This window comes from Lynx canadensis, chromosome B3 (genome assembly GCF_007474595.2).
Source record: "Lynx canadensis isolate LIC74 chromosome B3, mLynCan4.pri.v2, whole genome shotgun sequence".
Taxonomy (NCBI): Eukaryota; Metazoa; Chordata; class Mammalia; order Carnivora; family Felidae; genus Lynx; species Lynx canadensis.
Window position 1 is genome coordinate 72,879,975 of NC_044308.2, and position 16,421 is coordinate 72,896,395.

The 16,421-nt window shown below is 38.1% G+C and overlaps 1 gene segment (V, D, J or C); it reads left to right on the forward strand.

Annotated features, from left to right (window-relative positions):
- Positions 1-9,549: 9,549 nt before the first annotated feature.
- LOC115516221 lies at positions 9,550-10,467 on the forward strand. The segment is given in 2 exon segments: positions 9,550-9,677; positions 9,854-10,467. Coding segments are annotated over 2 exon segments (363 nt in total).
- The last annotated feature ends 5,954 nt before the right edge of the window (positions 10,468-16,421 follow it).

The window sequence follows — 16,421 nt, forward strand, 5'->3', positions numbered from 1 at the left end:
AACTAAAATTTAAATTTAAAAAAAAAATTAGAAAAATCAACCCATCATTCAAGGCCTGTGTATTCTCAAGCCAACCGTCACTGTGAGCACCAAGACTTTCATCATACCAGGGAATTTTTGACAACCCATGGGAGACACTTGCCTCTACTTATCCTGCTTGAGGGCCAGAGAAGCTAGGAGATTGATACTCCTAATCCTGCATGTCACTGGTGGGGGACAGGGCCCAGGGATATGAGTGATGATTCCCCAGTACTTATGTCTGCCAAGCAGCTGTGCAGTAAGAAAAAGCCCGAGTTCTGGCAGGAGGAAGGGGACAGCGTGCAGTGAAGTCTTAAGCACAAAGGGATACAGGGAAGACACCAAAATGCACCACAATTAATTTCCTTTTTTTTAATAAATTATTTTGTGTCAGGTTTTCTATCATTTGCAATCAAAAGAGACCTAACTAGAAACACTAATATAGACAACATTGGGTGAAACAAATTAACCAAACAAAATAGTTCAATACTACTTTTTAAAACTCCTGGCTTGCTGCAGGGGAGACAGGTTACAACTCCTCAGTCTGTTCAGATTAGATCAGTTGTTCAGCCCTTTCCTCCCACATCATCCAGAGTGGTAAGGGAGAGAGGGACAAATTTAACACTGTACCTGTTATTACACTAAACATTTAACTGTTCTCTCCCCTTTCAGACTCTTCTGCTCAGGGTCACCTTGCTTACTGCTGCCAGATTAATCTCCCTACTGTGTCCCTCCAAAGAATCTTGCTTGCTTAAGACTTCTGGATTCCTTGTGAGACTGTGCTTTTCCCAAATCCAAAGTCCTGCTCCTGCCAGCTGCTTCTCTGGAAATATGTTTCCTCCCCATTTCTACCTTTTGAACTCACTGTTTCTCAAAATCTAGGTCACATCTTTGATGTTTCTGAGGATAACCCAGAAGCAATGAGCATGCCTGGATCTCATATCTTTGTTTCTAATACCATTTTCAATACTAGTAACCAGGGTTCCTTGGAAAAATGGCTGATTCTAGGGCTGGGGCACTGAATATGCAAGATAAGTCCAAAGCATCTTAAAGTGTTCAAAAAACAACCAGTGCCACCAATGATGGGGCTATGTTAAGGGGACATAGGAGTCCCCTATGTCCCTAAGGGGACACAGGAGAAAGCTCCCTGCGGCCAAAGCTGGAACAATTTGAGCAACAAAATAAAGTCATGTTGAGTAATAGCCCAAGGTATAAAATAAGTACCCAAGAGTCACTGATATAAATGTATTATTGAATAAATGAGTCAGAACAGACAAACTTCCCATGCTTTAGAATTCTAAATAATTTATATAGATACTCCACATTTCCCACTCCTCAAGTCTGGCTGCACATAGTGAGCTCCTTTCAAAAGGCACAGTATGGAAAGGGTGACAAAAGAGCAACAGTGGATTGGGGTGCCTGGGTGGTTCAGTTGGTTAAGCATCTGACTCTTCATTTTGGCTCAGGTCACGATCTCACAGCTTGTGAGATTGAGTCCTGCATCGGACTCTGACAGTGCAGAGCTTGCTGAGATTGTCTCTCTCCCTACCTCTCAGCCCCTCTCTCCCTACTCTCTTTGCTCTCTCTCTCTCTCTCTCTCTCTCTCTCTCTCTCTCAAAATAAATTAATAATCTTTAAAAAAGAAAAAGCAACAGTGGAGAAACCTGATAAACACCAGCTTAGTTCGAGGATCATGGTCACATCACCAGAGATAAGTCATGTTGGTAGCATGTCCCCTTGATATGATGTGAAGAGAAATAGCACTTTACCTCTGTGGTCTTCCTCCCCAAATCCCATAACCCCAAGTAATCATGAGGAAATCATCAGAAATATCCCAATTGAGGGACATTCTGCAAAATATCTAACTAATAATCCTAAAATTGTCAAGGTCATCAAAATGGTGCGTCCTGGGTGGCTAGTCAGTTGAGTGTCCAACTCTTGATTTCTGCTTGGGTCATTATCCCAGGGTCGTGATATTGAGACCTGTGTTGGCTTCCACACAGAGCATGTAGCCTGATAGGATTCTCTCTGTCTGTCTGTCTGTCTGTCTCTCTGTCTCTGTCCCTCTGCCCTTTTCCCTTGCTCATGCTCTCTCTCTCTAAAATCAAATAAAACTTAAATTTAAAAAAAACATTAAAAAAATTTTTTTAATCTGGGTGATTATCATAGCCAGAGGAGCCTAAGGAGACATGAAAGCTAAATGTAATGTGGTCTCCTGGTGGGATTCTGCAGTAGATCAAGGACTTCAGGTAAATCAAAGTAAATCTACTGAAGTATGAATTTTAGTCAATAATAATATATCAGTATTATTCCTGGTAATGGAATCCAGGGCAACGGTTCAGCTAACCACTTATTAAATTTGTTTCGAGAATGCGTTTTACCTTCTAATTATTTATTCACCAAATATTTATACCACATCTATCATTTGTTCCTTTTGAACAGTGAAAAGCTGCCTCATACATTTGTATCACTGTTCACAGTTACAAGGTCCTTTCTGACACTCCAATGTATCCTCAAAACAATTATTTTCCTAGAGGCTGCCCAGAGCTCCTAGTGGTCTCCTGCACTTTCTTTGGGCTTTTCAACATAGCTGCTTACATCACCAAGCCAACAAGGAGAATCTCTCATTCTACCCTTCTAAGACACAACCTTTCCTAATGTAACAGTAACAGAGGAATAGCCATCACCTTTGCATATTGTGTTGGTTAGAAGCAAATCACAGGTCCCTCCTACACTCAAGAGAAGGGATTATCCAAAGGCATGGACACCAGGAGGAAAGGATTTTATCTCTCTACCTTAGTCACCATCTGACCCCCCCAAAATTCATATCCCTCCTACTTGCAAATACATTCACACACACTCCTAAAGACCCCAACAGTCTCATCCTGTACAGCATCAGCTCACTTAACAAAAATTACATCATCTAAATGAGGTCCAAGTTCAAATGCAGCTCCTGGATGTCATCTGTTAGGTACAGCTCCTAGGACACAATTTCTCTCCATTTTTCAAGCTGTGAAACAAGCCATCTGCCCCAACACATCCAGATCACTATGTTAGATCACACATGACCAGGGAGGCACAGGTTAATAGCTATAGACATTTGGGTCCAAAAGAGGGGGGGGGATGAAAGGTAGAAAAGACTCACTGAAATCCAGCTGGGCAAACTTTAGGGTTCCTTAATTAGATTTAAGGCCTGGAAATAATTCTCAACTGTGACTCCTTGGCTTTTACTTCTGCTCTCAGAGTCATCTCTCTTCTTTCAAAAAAAGCAACACATATTTGCAGTTGCGTAGTATTATAAACCTGCTTCCTGCCAGTAGAGTTTTGGGGTCTGACCTCCTCCTTTATTCTGTATTCTGTCCCTTTCAATCCAAGCTGTAGTGTTTCTGCTGAAATCGTTTTCTCAAACACCTCCTGGGTCTCTGATGGATTTTCAATGAATGTTACTCCTTAAAACAAAGGCACATCCACAATTCTTTCCAAACAACCTGTACCTGTGAACCCTACTCAGAATTCTGAGGGACCATTCTCTTAAGCTTCCTAGACAGCCCTATTGTTTGGTTGGAAGTCACATCCAAATCTCTTGAAAGAGCTCCTTGTGTAACTGAATACTCCCACTCCTCAATCTTTCTGAGGTTTTGATGAAAGGTTAAATAGTCACACTGTCACTTTTTTTTCTTTGTGCCACACTATCTTAAGTTTAGCATCTTTTTCCCTTTGAAGAGCTTGAGAACTTTCAGATTCATCCAGTCCTGGCTCCTTTTTTTTTTTTTTTAACCATACTTCCTCTATTTATCTCTCTCCTCTTCATTTCATTAAAAGCAGCAAGAAGAAATCCAGTGGAACCTTCATATTTTGCTTTGAAATCTCCCTACCTCTACAACCAAGTTCAGCTTTCCACATAACTACAGGAGGCAATTTCAAATTTTTTCTGCAACTACTTGACATGGATTCCCCTCCTCCAGTTCCCAATAACATATTCCTTACTTCCTTTTGAGACTTCACTAGCAGTATCCTTAAATATAGATTCTTATAACCCTTAATATAGGGCAGATAGAGCTGGATCTAGAAACACATTGCCGGATTTCCCTCCCTGATGCACACCAGGACGCCAGGACCATGCAGAAAGTCACTTTCAAACTTAAAGTCTGGCCTTCAGGCCCAGACCTGAAAGGTATTTGAAGGACTGTGTCTCTCCTCCCTCCATGTATTCCCAATCGTTCTACATCCACCATGTTTCTACATCCAAAATTAGAAACTCCCAGAAACAACTTAGGGAAATCAGTAGGACTACTGGCAGTGTTTTGTTTGCTTCTTTTAGGTAGAGACAGTGGGGAAATTTTTCTATGGATATGACTACAAATGGAAAGAATTCCCAGCTAGTACAGCCTGAGAATTTTTGATTTTTGTATCCCATGAGTTCAGAGTATGAGACAGCCAGGTAATAAGGATAGAGAAGAAGGTACTAAATTAGGATAGTTGTACTTTGTGTATTTGTTTGTTTACCAAACTCAAATGCTTTCATGGCTTTTTCAGATATTTTAAAATAAGGAAGTTTGTCTAGGGACACTCAAAAGGCCCTTTAATTCTAATTTTTGTGATTCTATGATTTGAAAAGATAAAACTTAAATTAGTGCTTGTGTGAAGTATAACTCTCATAATGCGAGTCTTGGCACTGAGGCCAAGCCCTTGATGAAGTTCAGTTGAGAGTCAGTGATGTTGGTACCTATTAATATTCCAGCCACCCAGAACCAGGGAAAGCTGAGTGAAATGTAAGGTCTAAGAATTAGGAGACCAATTGGGTAATAAGCAGTCAACTTATATATATGAAAATGAGCACCTTTGCGGGCAATCACAAATACACACCAAAAATCTGTCACATTCAAACTCCAAGTCCCAGGGGGAGATTTGCTAAAATGGATTACCTCCCAGACTTGTAAACCTACAGGTAAAATATCTCCTTTTTCCATCCCCTGACATCTTTTATTTACCCTGCTACTTACTATGAGTAATTCTCATCTGAGTATGTTTAGGTTTATTTCCGAGCAGTTGCTTTCATTTTATTTTTAGTTTTCACTCAAGTGTAAATGTTAATAAAGTGATACTAGAATGTGTCCCACATCCCCAGTGGTCTAGGTGTTCAGGACCAAGCACTTTTTGTTACAACTCCTCAATCCATTCTAATGTACCCCCAGCCCTGAGAACCACTGGCCTAGAATACTTTAAGGAGGCTACTCCTCTGTCTGGCCTCCAGGGGGCAATCGTGCCACTAACACAACTCTCAGAACAATGAGAAGATGCTGACACTCTCTGGGGATGGGTGAGAGGCCTGAACTTAGGACAAAAAAAAAAAAAAAAGGATAAGCTGAAAATTAGAGGCCTGAATAATATCAGGTCATTGAATGCAGAATCTCCTTAAATTCTCCTAAACTTAAGGAAGCTCTGTGAGCAACTCTTTCCTTCATCTGCAAGCATAGTTTTCCCAACACCTGTCTTAGACCCAGTCTTCAGGCTTGTAAACTTCTCCATTGGGAGAGGCTCCACGTTTCATTAATAGTTCTTTGGATAAAATTCACTCTATAATGGTGGTTATAAAGATTCATCCTTTCCTTTCTTTCCCGTCCTTTTTCCTCCTGCAAGAACAACTTGGTCAGAAGAAGTTGTTCCTTGTCTTGAGCAGGTCACCCTAACCTCTACATGTACCCATTGGTACTCATGTCATGTTTGACTCCTCTGGAATGACAATTTCAGCAGCCAGCATCTCAGGGTTTTCTGAAATAGTTCTCAGAAACAACCTGGATAAAGGTCACAGAGGTTTGTGATCTTTGTAAAGATTTATCAGAGTGATGGTGAGTTGTAGGGTTGGTGGGGTTGGGGTGGCCCAGGCACATGATTAGTTCAAGGAGCTCAGGAACTGTCAAATAAACATTCAGCTGCCTACCTATCTGGTTAAGAATCAGCAGTGGAGTCTGGGACAATGATCTTTTATGAACAAACTTGTTCAAGCTCCTTATAAAATAAAATATTATTACAAAGAAATTAGAGAAAAATTGTGCCAACTTCAAAAAACACAATGGCTATGAAAAAATAATTTCCAAATTAAAAAATAACAAATACAAAGATGAAAAGAATCCAACCTCATTATAAACAAAGGCACAATAAAACAACAAGGAAATAATATTTTTCTCTACAAATTGACAAGTTTTTTAAAGCATTAGATGATGATGTCATAAAACTAAACTCTTGGAAAACACTATAGAAAGGTCAATTTGTACATTCATGGTAAGGGTAATTTGTTAATAGATATAAAATTATTTCATTCCATAAAACACCCAGAAATTTACCCCTAAGAAATAATCAGAAAAATAGACCACAAAAAAGCAAATCAGATAAGTATTAAAGAATCAATATCATACAGATCATGTTCTTTTACTCCAATGAATAAAGTTAGATACTATTAGTAAAAATACAACTATAAATAAAAAGAAATAGACTCATAAATAATTTATGAACCAGTGGTACCTGAATGGCTCTCAGTCAGCTAAGTGTCTGACTCTTGATTTCAGCTCAGGTCATGATCTCAGGTCATGATTTCAGGTCAAGTTCATAAGTTCAAGCCCCAGGTCAAGCTCTGGGCTGACAGAGCCCGCTCGGGATTCTCTCTCTCCCTCTCTCTATGCCCCTCCCCAACTCTCTTTCTCTAAATAAATAACCTTTAAAAAAATAAAATAATTTATGAACCAGAAAAGAAATTACAATGGAATTGTTAAAATATTTACAATGGAACAATCATGAAAGGTCTACATTTTAAAACTTGAGCAATGCAGCTAAGCAGCACACAGAGAGTTTTTATACCCTTAAAATATATCAAACAAAAAGACTGAGCATAACGAACTAAACATTCAATCAGAAAGTTTTAAAAGAAAGTAAGAGTAAACAACAAAAGTAAGAGAACAAAAATAGTAATAATCAGTGCTACAATTAAGACAATAAAGAGAAAGAACCAAAGGAAAGAATCCATTTAAATTGGTTCTTTGAAAAGAATTAGAAAATGGACAATTCTCTGATAAGATTTATCAGGAAATTAAGAATATATAAAAACATGGTGTAAAGGAAGATTGTAACTACAGACACAATGAAAATTTAAATGATTTTAAGAACGTGCAAGGAATAAATCCATACAAATTAATTTGAAAACTTGAACAAAATGTAAAACTTTCTAAAAATTATTGTCTAGCAAAACTGACAAGAAAACTTGAAAAGTTGAATTATAATGCACATTAAATAAATTTAAAACTCTATGCAAAAATATGGTTTCACAGGCAAGTTACAACAAACCCAAGACCAATAATTTCCATTCCTGAGTACTGAGAAAAATAAAAACAGGAAGACTACTACTCAACACATTTTATGAGACCAGGAGAACCACAATGATGAAAATAAACAAAGATAGATGACAAAGGACAATTATAGACCAATATCACCTATTAAAAGCAATGATTGCTCCTAAACATAATATTAAACAAGCATTGGATAATACTAATATGCCATGATTGATTAGGATTCATCTCAGGAATATGAGGAAGGTTTAATAATAGTACAACATATCACACATAAATGATATTAACTATAAAATTATGTCACTAAATGCAGAAAAGTGATTTGGTCAAGTCTAACATTTATTTCTTTTTTTTTAATTTTTTTAACATTCATTCATTTTTGAGACAGAGAGAGACAGAGCATGAATGGGGGAAGGTCAGAGAGAGGGAGACACGGAATCTGAAACAGGCTCCAAGTTCTGAGCTATCAGCACAGAGCCCAACGCGGAGCTCGAACTCATGGACCGCGAGATCATGACCTGAGCCGAAGTCAGATGCCCAACCGACTGAGCCACCCAGGCGCCCCACTAACATTTACTTCTAATTAAAGTCTCTTCACAAATTCAGAAGAAAAGGGAACTTCTTTAATCTGATGAAAGGAATCTTTGAATTTGTTTTCAAAGTGAGATATTAAAACATTCCCTTAAAATTTTAAAACAGTCAAAGATTTCCAACATTATTCTTTCTATTCTATATTTCAATAAATGTCTTAATGACTGCAGTAAAATTACTAAAACATTAGAACTGGAAAAAGAAATACATCTATCATTAATCACAGATAGTTGATTCCATCGCTGGGGAAGAAAGTGCATAAATGAGCCTAGAATATCTTCTCCCAGAAAACTAGAAGCTATCACAGATTACAGAGGCCATGTCACAAAGGTTCAGCAGCCAGACTGAAAAGATTTCTGCTAGTAAAGAGGGGACAATTCCCACATCAATAAGACCATCAATCCAATCAACTAAAACACATCAACTATGTTTAAATCCATGAGTTCCTAAAACAATCCTCCTTATTTACTTTTAGGGGTTTATTCTGGTTGCCTGAGATTTGCTTGGGACTATTTTGGTGTTTGTCCTGAGAAACACCTCCATCTCAGGCAAGCAGGGATGGTTTGGTCACCCTAGAGGCGAATCAGCTCATTATCCTACAAACTGACAAATGAATGGAAAGAATCCTACACTTAACCTCAAAGTTAATCAAATAATTGACAAGGAAAAATTATCTTAACAGAAATGCTTCAGGTAAAAAATGAAGTAGAAATGATATAATTAGAATATCATTTTGCAAACCAACTCCCATTCAAACAATAGATCAACACACACAGACACACACACACCAAAAGACAACCTGACATTACATGCCTCCTGTGTAAAGGACACAACCCTATGATGTCTGGGATTTGCTTTAATCTAACCAGAACTGAAAGAGGTATAGATGTGTAGGGTGATGCGGGTGTAGACGAACAAGACTGGCCATGACTTGATAATTGTGGAACCTGGAAATGAGTACGTGCTCTTTCATTGTACTATTCTCTCTTTGGTACATGTTTGAATTTTCCATAATTAAACACTTTAAACCAACATAATTAACATACAAACAAATTATCAGAAATGCAAAGACATATTTACAATGCCCGCTAAATCCTATTTAAAACTGTCAAAAAAGGAAACAAAACAATGTCAAACAATAATATGTAAAAATTAAGTGACACACAGCAGAGTACCTTGAAGCTGTAAAAATCACATTTCACGTACGGTTGAACGACATGGTGGCACATTCATATACATAATGTTCAACACAAAAAATACTTTTAATTTGATCCCAATTCCATTAAAATGTGCACATTTGCATTAAAAAATACTGAAAAAAAATGCAACAAAATGTTAACAGCATTACCTCTGGGTAATGAGATTATTACCAACCTCCTGGTTGGATTTTATGTCTACTTCTCCCCCTTGGTTATGTCCACATTGGGCAAGTTTTCTTTCATGATAACCATACATGACATGTTATCTATCAGTTAGACAACAGAGGCCTGGAGGAAGAGGCAGGAGGCAGGCACACACAGCAGGAAGTGTGACTAAGCTGACGTATGCAGAAACCACACTGCCAGCTCTATAGAAGCAAGACCACAGAGCCACCCAGTTCCAGTGACACTGCAAAGGGCCTGGCAGGTGGAGACCAAACAAGAGCCATTTCACTAACAGGAAGATCCCCCAAGATGCAGTCCAGACTCCCCGCTCTATTGTGCACAGTGGTGGCCTTCATCAGCTTTGGTAAGGAGCCCACCACCCCTGCAGCTGGGGCCCAAGGGAGGAGGTCTGGGAAAGAAGTTAGAAGAGAACTCAGCTGTGCCTTTCTCCATTTTGTTTTCTGGGTGAAAACCTGGCTATTTGATAGCTTTCTTGAAAGCTATGTCAGCAGCTAAGTTATTTTTCCTTCTTTTCTACAGGTTCCAGCAATACACAGAGCGTCACTCAATATCCAAGTTCGGTGCATAAACAAGAGGGAGAATCTGCGAATTTGTTCTGCCGTTTCACACTCAGCTATACTTACTATGTGATGAGCTGGTTTCAACAGCCTTCCAATGGAAAGATGACTGAAATCATTTATCTTTATTCTGATAGCACAAACACTAAGAAAGGACGATATTCTGTGTCATATCAGGCAAGAGACAAAGCTCTAAGGCTCACCATCACAGGCTTGATGCCTACAGACTCAGGTGTCTATTTCTGTGCTGTTGGAGAAGCTGCACGGTGAGAGGAATGACAGGGAGAGCCTTACAAAAACCCCCTGGGCTCAGCATGAAACCGTCACCTGCTCCAGGAGCTTAGGGAAAACAACCCACAGAACAGGAAAAGGTAAACAGAAGGTAGGGTGGGTGGCACTGGTGGGTCTAGAGAGGAAGCTGATGAATGTTCTAGCAATAATCTTCCCACATCTGGTATCAGATGAAGAGTTGTGGTTACAAGATCCCAGTCTCACAAGTATTTTCATCGCAAAATCCCATAACCAATCAGGATATGCATCTGTCTCTTCTGCTGCCCAACATCCATCCCTCTGTTTCTGGTGACCACACCTGGATTTTCCCTGGATAACCAAGCCACGCGTCCTCCTACCCCATGTTTGGGTTTAGATGAGGCTGACACCAGCCTTGGACTCCCTGGCCAATTAACATACTTCTCTCTCTGACCACAGTTAATTGTTTCAAGGATGGGTACCTGCCCCAAGTCTACATCCCAAAACTTAATATGAAACTCTTGGGAATACTGCTGGGAATGTAAGAGGCTAGGATACAACCATTCAGCTGCCAGCAGCCCTCTTCCCACCACAAAGGAAGAGTATGATCCTGAAAGAGAGAGAGTGAAACTGAGCTCCCTTAACATTGTTTGAGGTCCGGACCCTTAGTGATCAGAAATGTACTTGGGATTTTTCAGTTGTACACCCACACTGTCTTCACTTCTGTTCCTCCAGAAGAAGACAAGGATTCAAGTGCAAGTGATTTAGTTGGGAGGTGATCCCAAGATGCAGGGCAGTGGCAGTGGGAAGAGTGAAAGGAAAGGATGTCAGCCAGTGAAGTTCATGTGTTTTAATGCAATCCTTATCACATACCACTAGCATTTTTCACAGAGCTAGAATAAACAATCCTAAAATTTGTATGAAACCCCAAAAGACCCTAAATAGCCAATGCGATCTTAAAAAGAAATGCAAAGCTGGAGGCATCACTAATCTGGACTTCAAGCTATAATACAAAGCTGTAATCATCAGGACAGTATGGTAATGGCACAAAAACAGACACCAAAATCAATGGAACAGAATAGAGAATCCAGAAGTGGAGCCATAAGTATATGTTCAAGTACCTTTGAAAGCAGGAAAGCAGGTTCCTTTGAAGCCAATGGAAAAAAGACTGTCTCTTCAACAAATGGTGTTGGGAAAACTGGACAGCAACATGCAGAAGAATGAAACTGGACCACTATTTGGACTACATACAAAAATAAATTCAAAATGGGTGAAAGACCTAATTGTGAGACAGGAAACCATCAAAATTCTAGAAAAGAGCACAGGCAGAAACCTCTTTGGCCGTGGCTACAGCAACTTCTTACTAGACACATTGCTTGAGGCAAGGGACCCAAGAGCAAACATGAACTATTGGGACCTCATCAAGATAAAAACCTTCTGCACAGTGAAGTAAACAATCAACAAAACTTATAGAATGGAAGAAGATATTTGCAAACAACATATCTGAATAAGGGTTAGAATCCAAAATCTCTAAAGAACCTAGTCAAACTCAACACCCCCAAAAACAAATAATCCAGTTAAGAAATGAGCAGAAGACATCCAGAGACTAATAGACACATAAAAAGATGCTCCACATTACTCATCATCAGGGAAATACAAATCAAAATCACAATGAGATACCACCTCACACCTGTCTGAATGGCTAAAATTAACAACATAAGAAACAACAGGTATTGGCGAGGGTGTGGAGAAAGGGGAGTCCTCTTGCACTATTGGTAGGACTGCAAACTGGTGCAGCCATTCTGGAGAACTGTATGGAGGTTCCTTAAAAAGTTAAAAATAGAACTACCCTATGGTCCAGCAATTGCACTAGTGTTTACCCAAAGGACACAAAAATTCAGATTTGAGAGGTACATGAACCCCAATATTTATAGCAGCATTTTCAACAATAGCCAAACTATGGATAAAGCCCATATGTCCATCAACTAATGAATGGATAAATAACTGGTGATATATATATACAATGGAATATTATTCAGGCATCAAAAAAGGAATAAGGAAATAAGGAAACAGTTTGGGTTTCTCTCTCTCTCCCTCTGCCCCTCTCCCCAGCTCATGCTGTCTCCCTCCCTCCTTCCCTCCCCCCCTTCTCTAATATAAAATAAAATTTAAATTAAAAAGAAAGTTTAAGAAAAATAAGAAAAACCTGAGAATTAGTCATAGCCAAGAGGAGCCTAAGGAGACATGAAAACTAAATGTAATGTGGTCTCTTAGTGGGATTCTGTAGTAGATAAAGGACATTAGGTAAAATCAAAGTAAATCTAGTAAAGTATGAACTTCAGTTAATAATGTATCAGTATGTTTTATTAATGTGGCAAATGTACCATTGTAAGATGTTTAATAGTAAGGGAAACTGGGTGTGCAGTGTATGGAATCTATGTGTACTATTTTCATGACTTTTCTATAAATCTATAACTGTTCTTAAAATTACACTTATTATAAAAACTTACAAAACTATAGGTTTCATATGACCTGCACTTTGTGGAGGAAGAATTACAATTTTATGTATAGTCATATCATTATTTATACATCAAAAGGAGTCTTGAACTGTGCTGTGCAAACACAGCCACAGGGTACAGTGTGGTTATGGGACACGTGGATTGTGAATGGTCCAAATTAAGATGTGCTGTGTCAAATATACACCAGCTTCAAAGACTTCCATGAAGAAAAAAATATAAACATTCACATTAATATTTATTTATTAACTAATGTTGAAATGATATTGGGGTTTATCAGGTTAAATAACATATTTTTAAAATTAATTTTTATATATTTATTTATAGTTTCTTTTAATGTGACTCCTAAAAAATTTAAATTATTTATGTGGTTCAGATTGTATTTCTATTGCTAGCAGTGGTTCTAAAAGGATAGACCTGAAATGTTAGCAATTGTTATTCCTGATAGTGGAATCCAGGGTAACATTTTAGCTTAGCTTTTTTTTTCTTTTCTTTTTTTTTTTTGAGAGATCTTGAAGGAAGCAATTTATTACATAATTAAAAGAGGGTACACAACCTTGTACCATAAAATTAAGATGGAAGATAACAGTGTGGGCTTGCAGTAGGAGTAGGAGTCTGTGAACCATTTTCCAAAAAAGAATTGAACCAGGGGGCCTGGCTGGCTAAGTCAGTAGGGCATGCAACTCTTGATCTTGGGGTCATGAGTTAGGGCCCCCACGTTGTGGGTAGACATTACTTAAATAAAAAGAATTGAACCTGAATTTTAAGGATCAGTGGGATTTTACAAAATGGACAGGAGGTACGTCCTTCCCTGTGAAAAGTGAAGGCTTAGCATTTTTTTTATTATTTATTTATTTTTTATTATTATTTATTTTTATTTTTTATTTATTTAATTTATTTTTTTTATTTTATTATTGTTTTATTATTTATTTTATTTTAAAATAAAAAGAATTGAACCTGAATTTTAAGGATCAGTGGGATTTTACAAAATGGACAGGAGGTAAGTCATTCCCTGTGAAAAGTGAAGGCTTAGCATCGTGAAAGTGCTTCTCTCTTGGGCAAAGAAGAGAGGCCAGTGAACTGAAATGAGCTCTAAAGAAATGAGTTGGTGTTTGTTTGTTGGATGCATGGATGGATGGATGGATGGAGAATGAGTGGGTTGATGGATGGATGATAGATAATAGATAGATAGATAGATAGATGATAGATAGATAGATAGATAGATAGATAGATAGATAGATAGATAATATAGGTGGGTGGGTAAGTAGATGAATGAATAAAGAATAGACAGATAAATCCTCAAGTTTTGAGGCTGGGCTCAAATTTTACCCGAGAATGTCTCCCAACAAAGAAGCATGATGATAAGTTGTATCTTTTTGCAGAGCAACCTGGCTATTTTTGTTCAGCTGAATGAAAGGAATTGTGGGTATCCAAAATCGCATTGAATTAAGACATTTGAATGTGGTCAGAACTACAGGGATATGCCTAGGCTTAGGATGTAATCAGGGTAGTGTGGCCTTTTAACATTATGTGTGGGTGTGTTTTCTCACAACACATGTGCAGAGACACACATAAAACTTTGGGTTTTTCTTTTCCTTTTTACTGTGTTATGTCAAGCTTTTGTTTTGAGTGAATTGTCACTTGCCAGTGTCCCATGTGTGGGAGCCCAAAACCCCATGTAGATGAGATACTTGGACCCATAATAATAATGGTAGCAAGTATTACATAACTGGATAAGGATCCAATTCAGCTGGTTGGGAAAAGAATATTTTTAAGGATATTCTTTTTTTTTTTTTTTTTTTTTTTTTTTTTTTTTTTTTTTTTAAGTAGGCTCCATGCCCAACCTGGGGCTTGAACTCACAACCCTGAGATCAAGAGTCACATGCTTTCCTGAATGAGCCAGCCAGGTGCCCTGGGGAAAGAATATTCTTTTTTTTGTTTGTTTGTTTTGTTTTTTTTTTTTTGTTTGTTTGTTTTTGTTTTTTTGATTTTTTTTAATCTAATCTAGTAGATATTTTTTGAAATTTCTGGGTATGTTTTTTTTAATTTTATTTTTTTTAAATTTACATCCAAATAGTTAGCATATAGTGCAATGATGATTTCAGGAGTAGATTCCTTAATGCCCCTTACCCATGTAGCCCATCCCCCCTCCCACAACCCCTCCAGTAACTCTCTGTTCTCCATATTTAGAGTCTCTTATGTTTTTGTCCCCCTCTCTGTTTTTTATATTATTGTGCTTCCCCTTCCCTTATGTTCATCTGTTTTGTCTCTTAAAGTCCTCATATGAGTGAAGTCATATGATATTTGTCTTTCTCTGACTAATTTCACTTAGCCATAATACCCTCCCGTTGCATCCATATAGTTGCAAATGGCACGATTTCATTCATTTGATTGCTGAGTAATACTCCATTGTATACGTATACCACATCTTCTTTAGCCATTCCTCCATCAACGGACCAATTTTGGGCTCTTTCCATACTTTGGCTATTGTTGATAGTGCTGCTATAAACATGGGGGGTGCATGTGTCCCTTTGAAACAGCACCCCTGTATCCTGTGGATAAATGCCTAGTAGCGCAATTGCTGGGTCATAGGGTAGTTCTATTTTTAGTTTTTGAGGAACTTCCCCACTGTTTTCCAGAGTGGATGCACCAGCTTGCATTCCCAACAGCAGTGCAAAAGAGATCTCTTTCTCCACATCCTCACCAACATCTGTTGTTGTCTGAGTGTTAATGTTAGCCATTCAGACAGGTGCAAGGTGGTTATCTCATTGTGGTTTTGAGTTGTATTTCCCTGATGATGAGTGATGTTGAGCATTTTTCATGTGTCGGTTGGCCATCTGGATGTCTTCTTTGGAGAAGTGTCTATTTGTGTCTTTTGCCCATTTCTTCACTGGATTATTTTTTTTCAGGTGTTGAGTTTGATAAGTTCTTTATAGATTTTGGATACTAACCCTTTAACACATATGTAATTTGCAAATATCGTCTCCCATTCTGTCAGTTGACTTTTAGCTTTGCTGCTTCTTTCCTTCACTGTGCAGAAGCTTTTTATTTGATGAGGTCCCAGTGGTTCATTTTTGCTTTTGTTTCCTTTGCCTCCAGAGACTTGTTGAGTAAGAAGTTGCGCGGCCAAGATCAAAGAGGTTTTTGCCTGCTTTCTCCTCAAGGATTTTGATGGCTTCCTGTCTTACATTGAGGCCTTTCATCCATTTTGAGTTTTAATTTTGTGTTGGTGTAAGAAAATGGTCCAGGTTCATTCTTCTGCATGTCGCTGTCCAGTTTTCCCAGCACCAGTTGCTGAAGAGACTGTATGTATTCCGCTGAATATTCTTTCCTACTTTTGTCAAAGATTAGTTGACATATGTTTGTTGGTCCATTTCTGGGTTCTCTATTCTGTTCCATTGATCTGAGTGTCTGTTTTGTGCCATAGCTTTCCTTTTTCTAATTTTTCTTCAATAAATGTGTGTTCCTTGTACAATAAAAAAAGTAATAAAATATAGACACAAAGAACTACTGCTATGAAATGTCATACTAAAAGATGGAGCATCAAGCAAAAATGTTAAGCCATAGAGTCCTTCATTAATTAATTATTCACCCACTCATTTGAATATACATATATTAAGTATTCCGTGTGCAAGGCACAAGGGACAGTTCCTGGGACTACAAATACACAAAAAATTATTTCCTACAAGGTCACAGTCCACATGGCCAAATAGGCTTGTAAATAAAATTTTTAAAACACTGTAAGGTCACTGATACTATGGGATT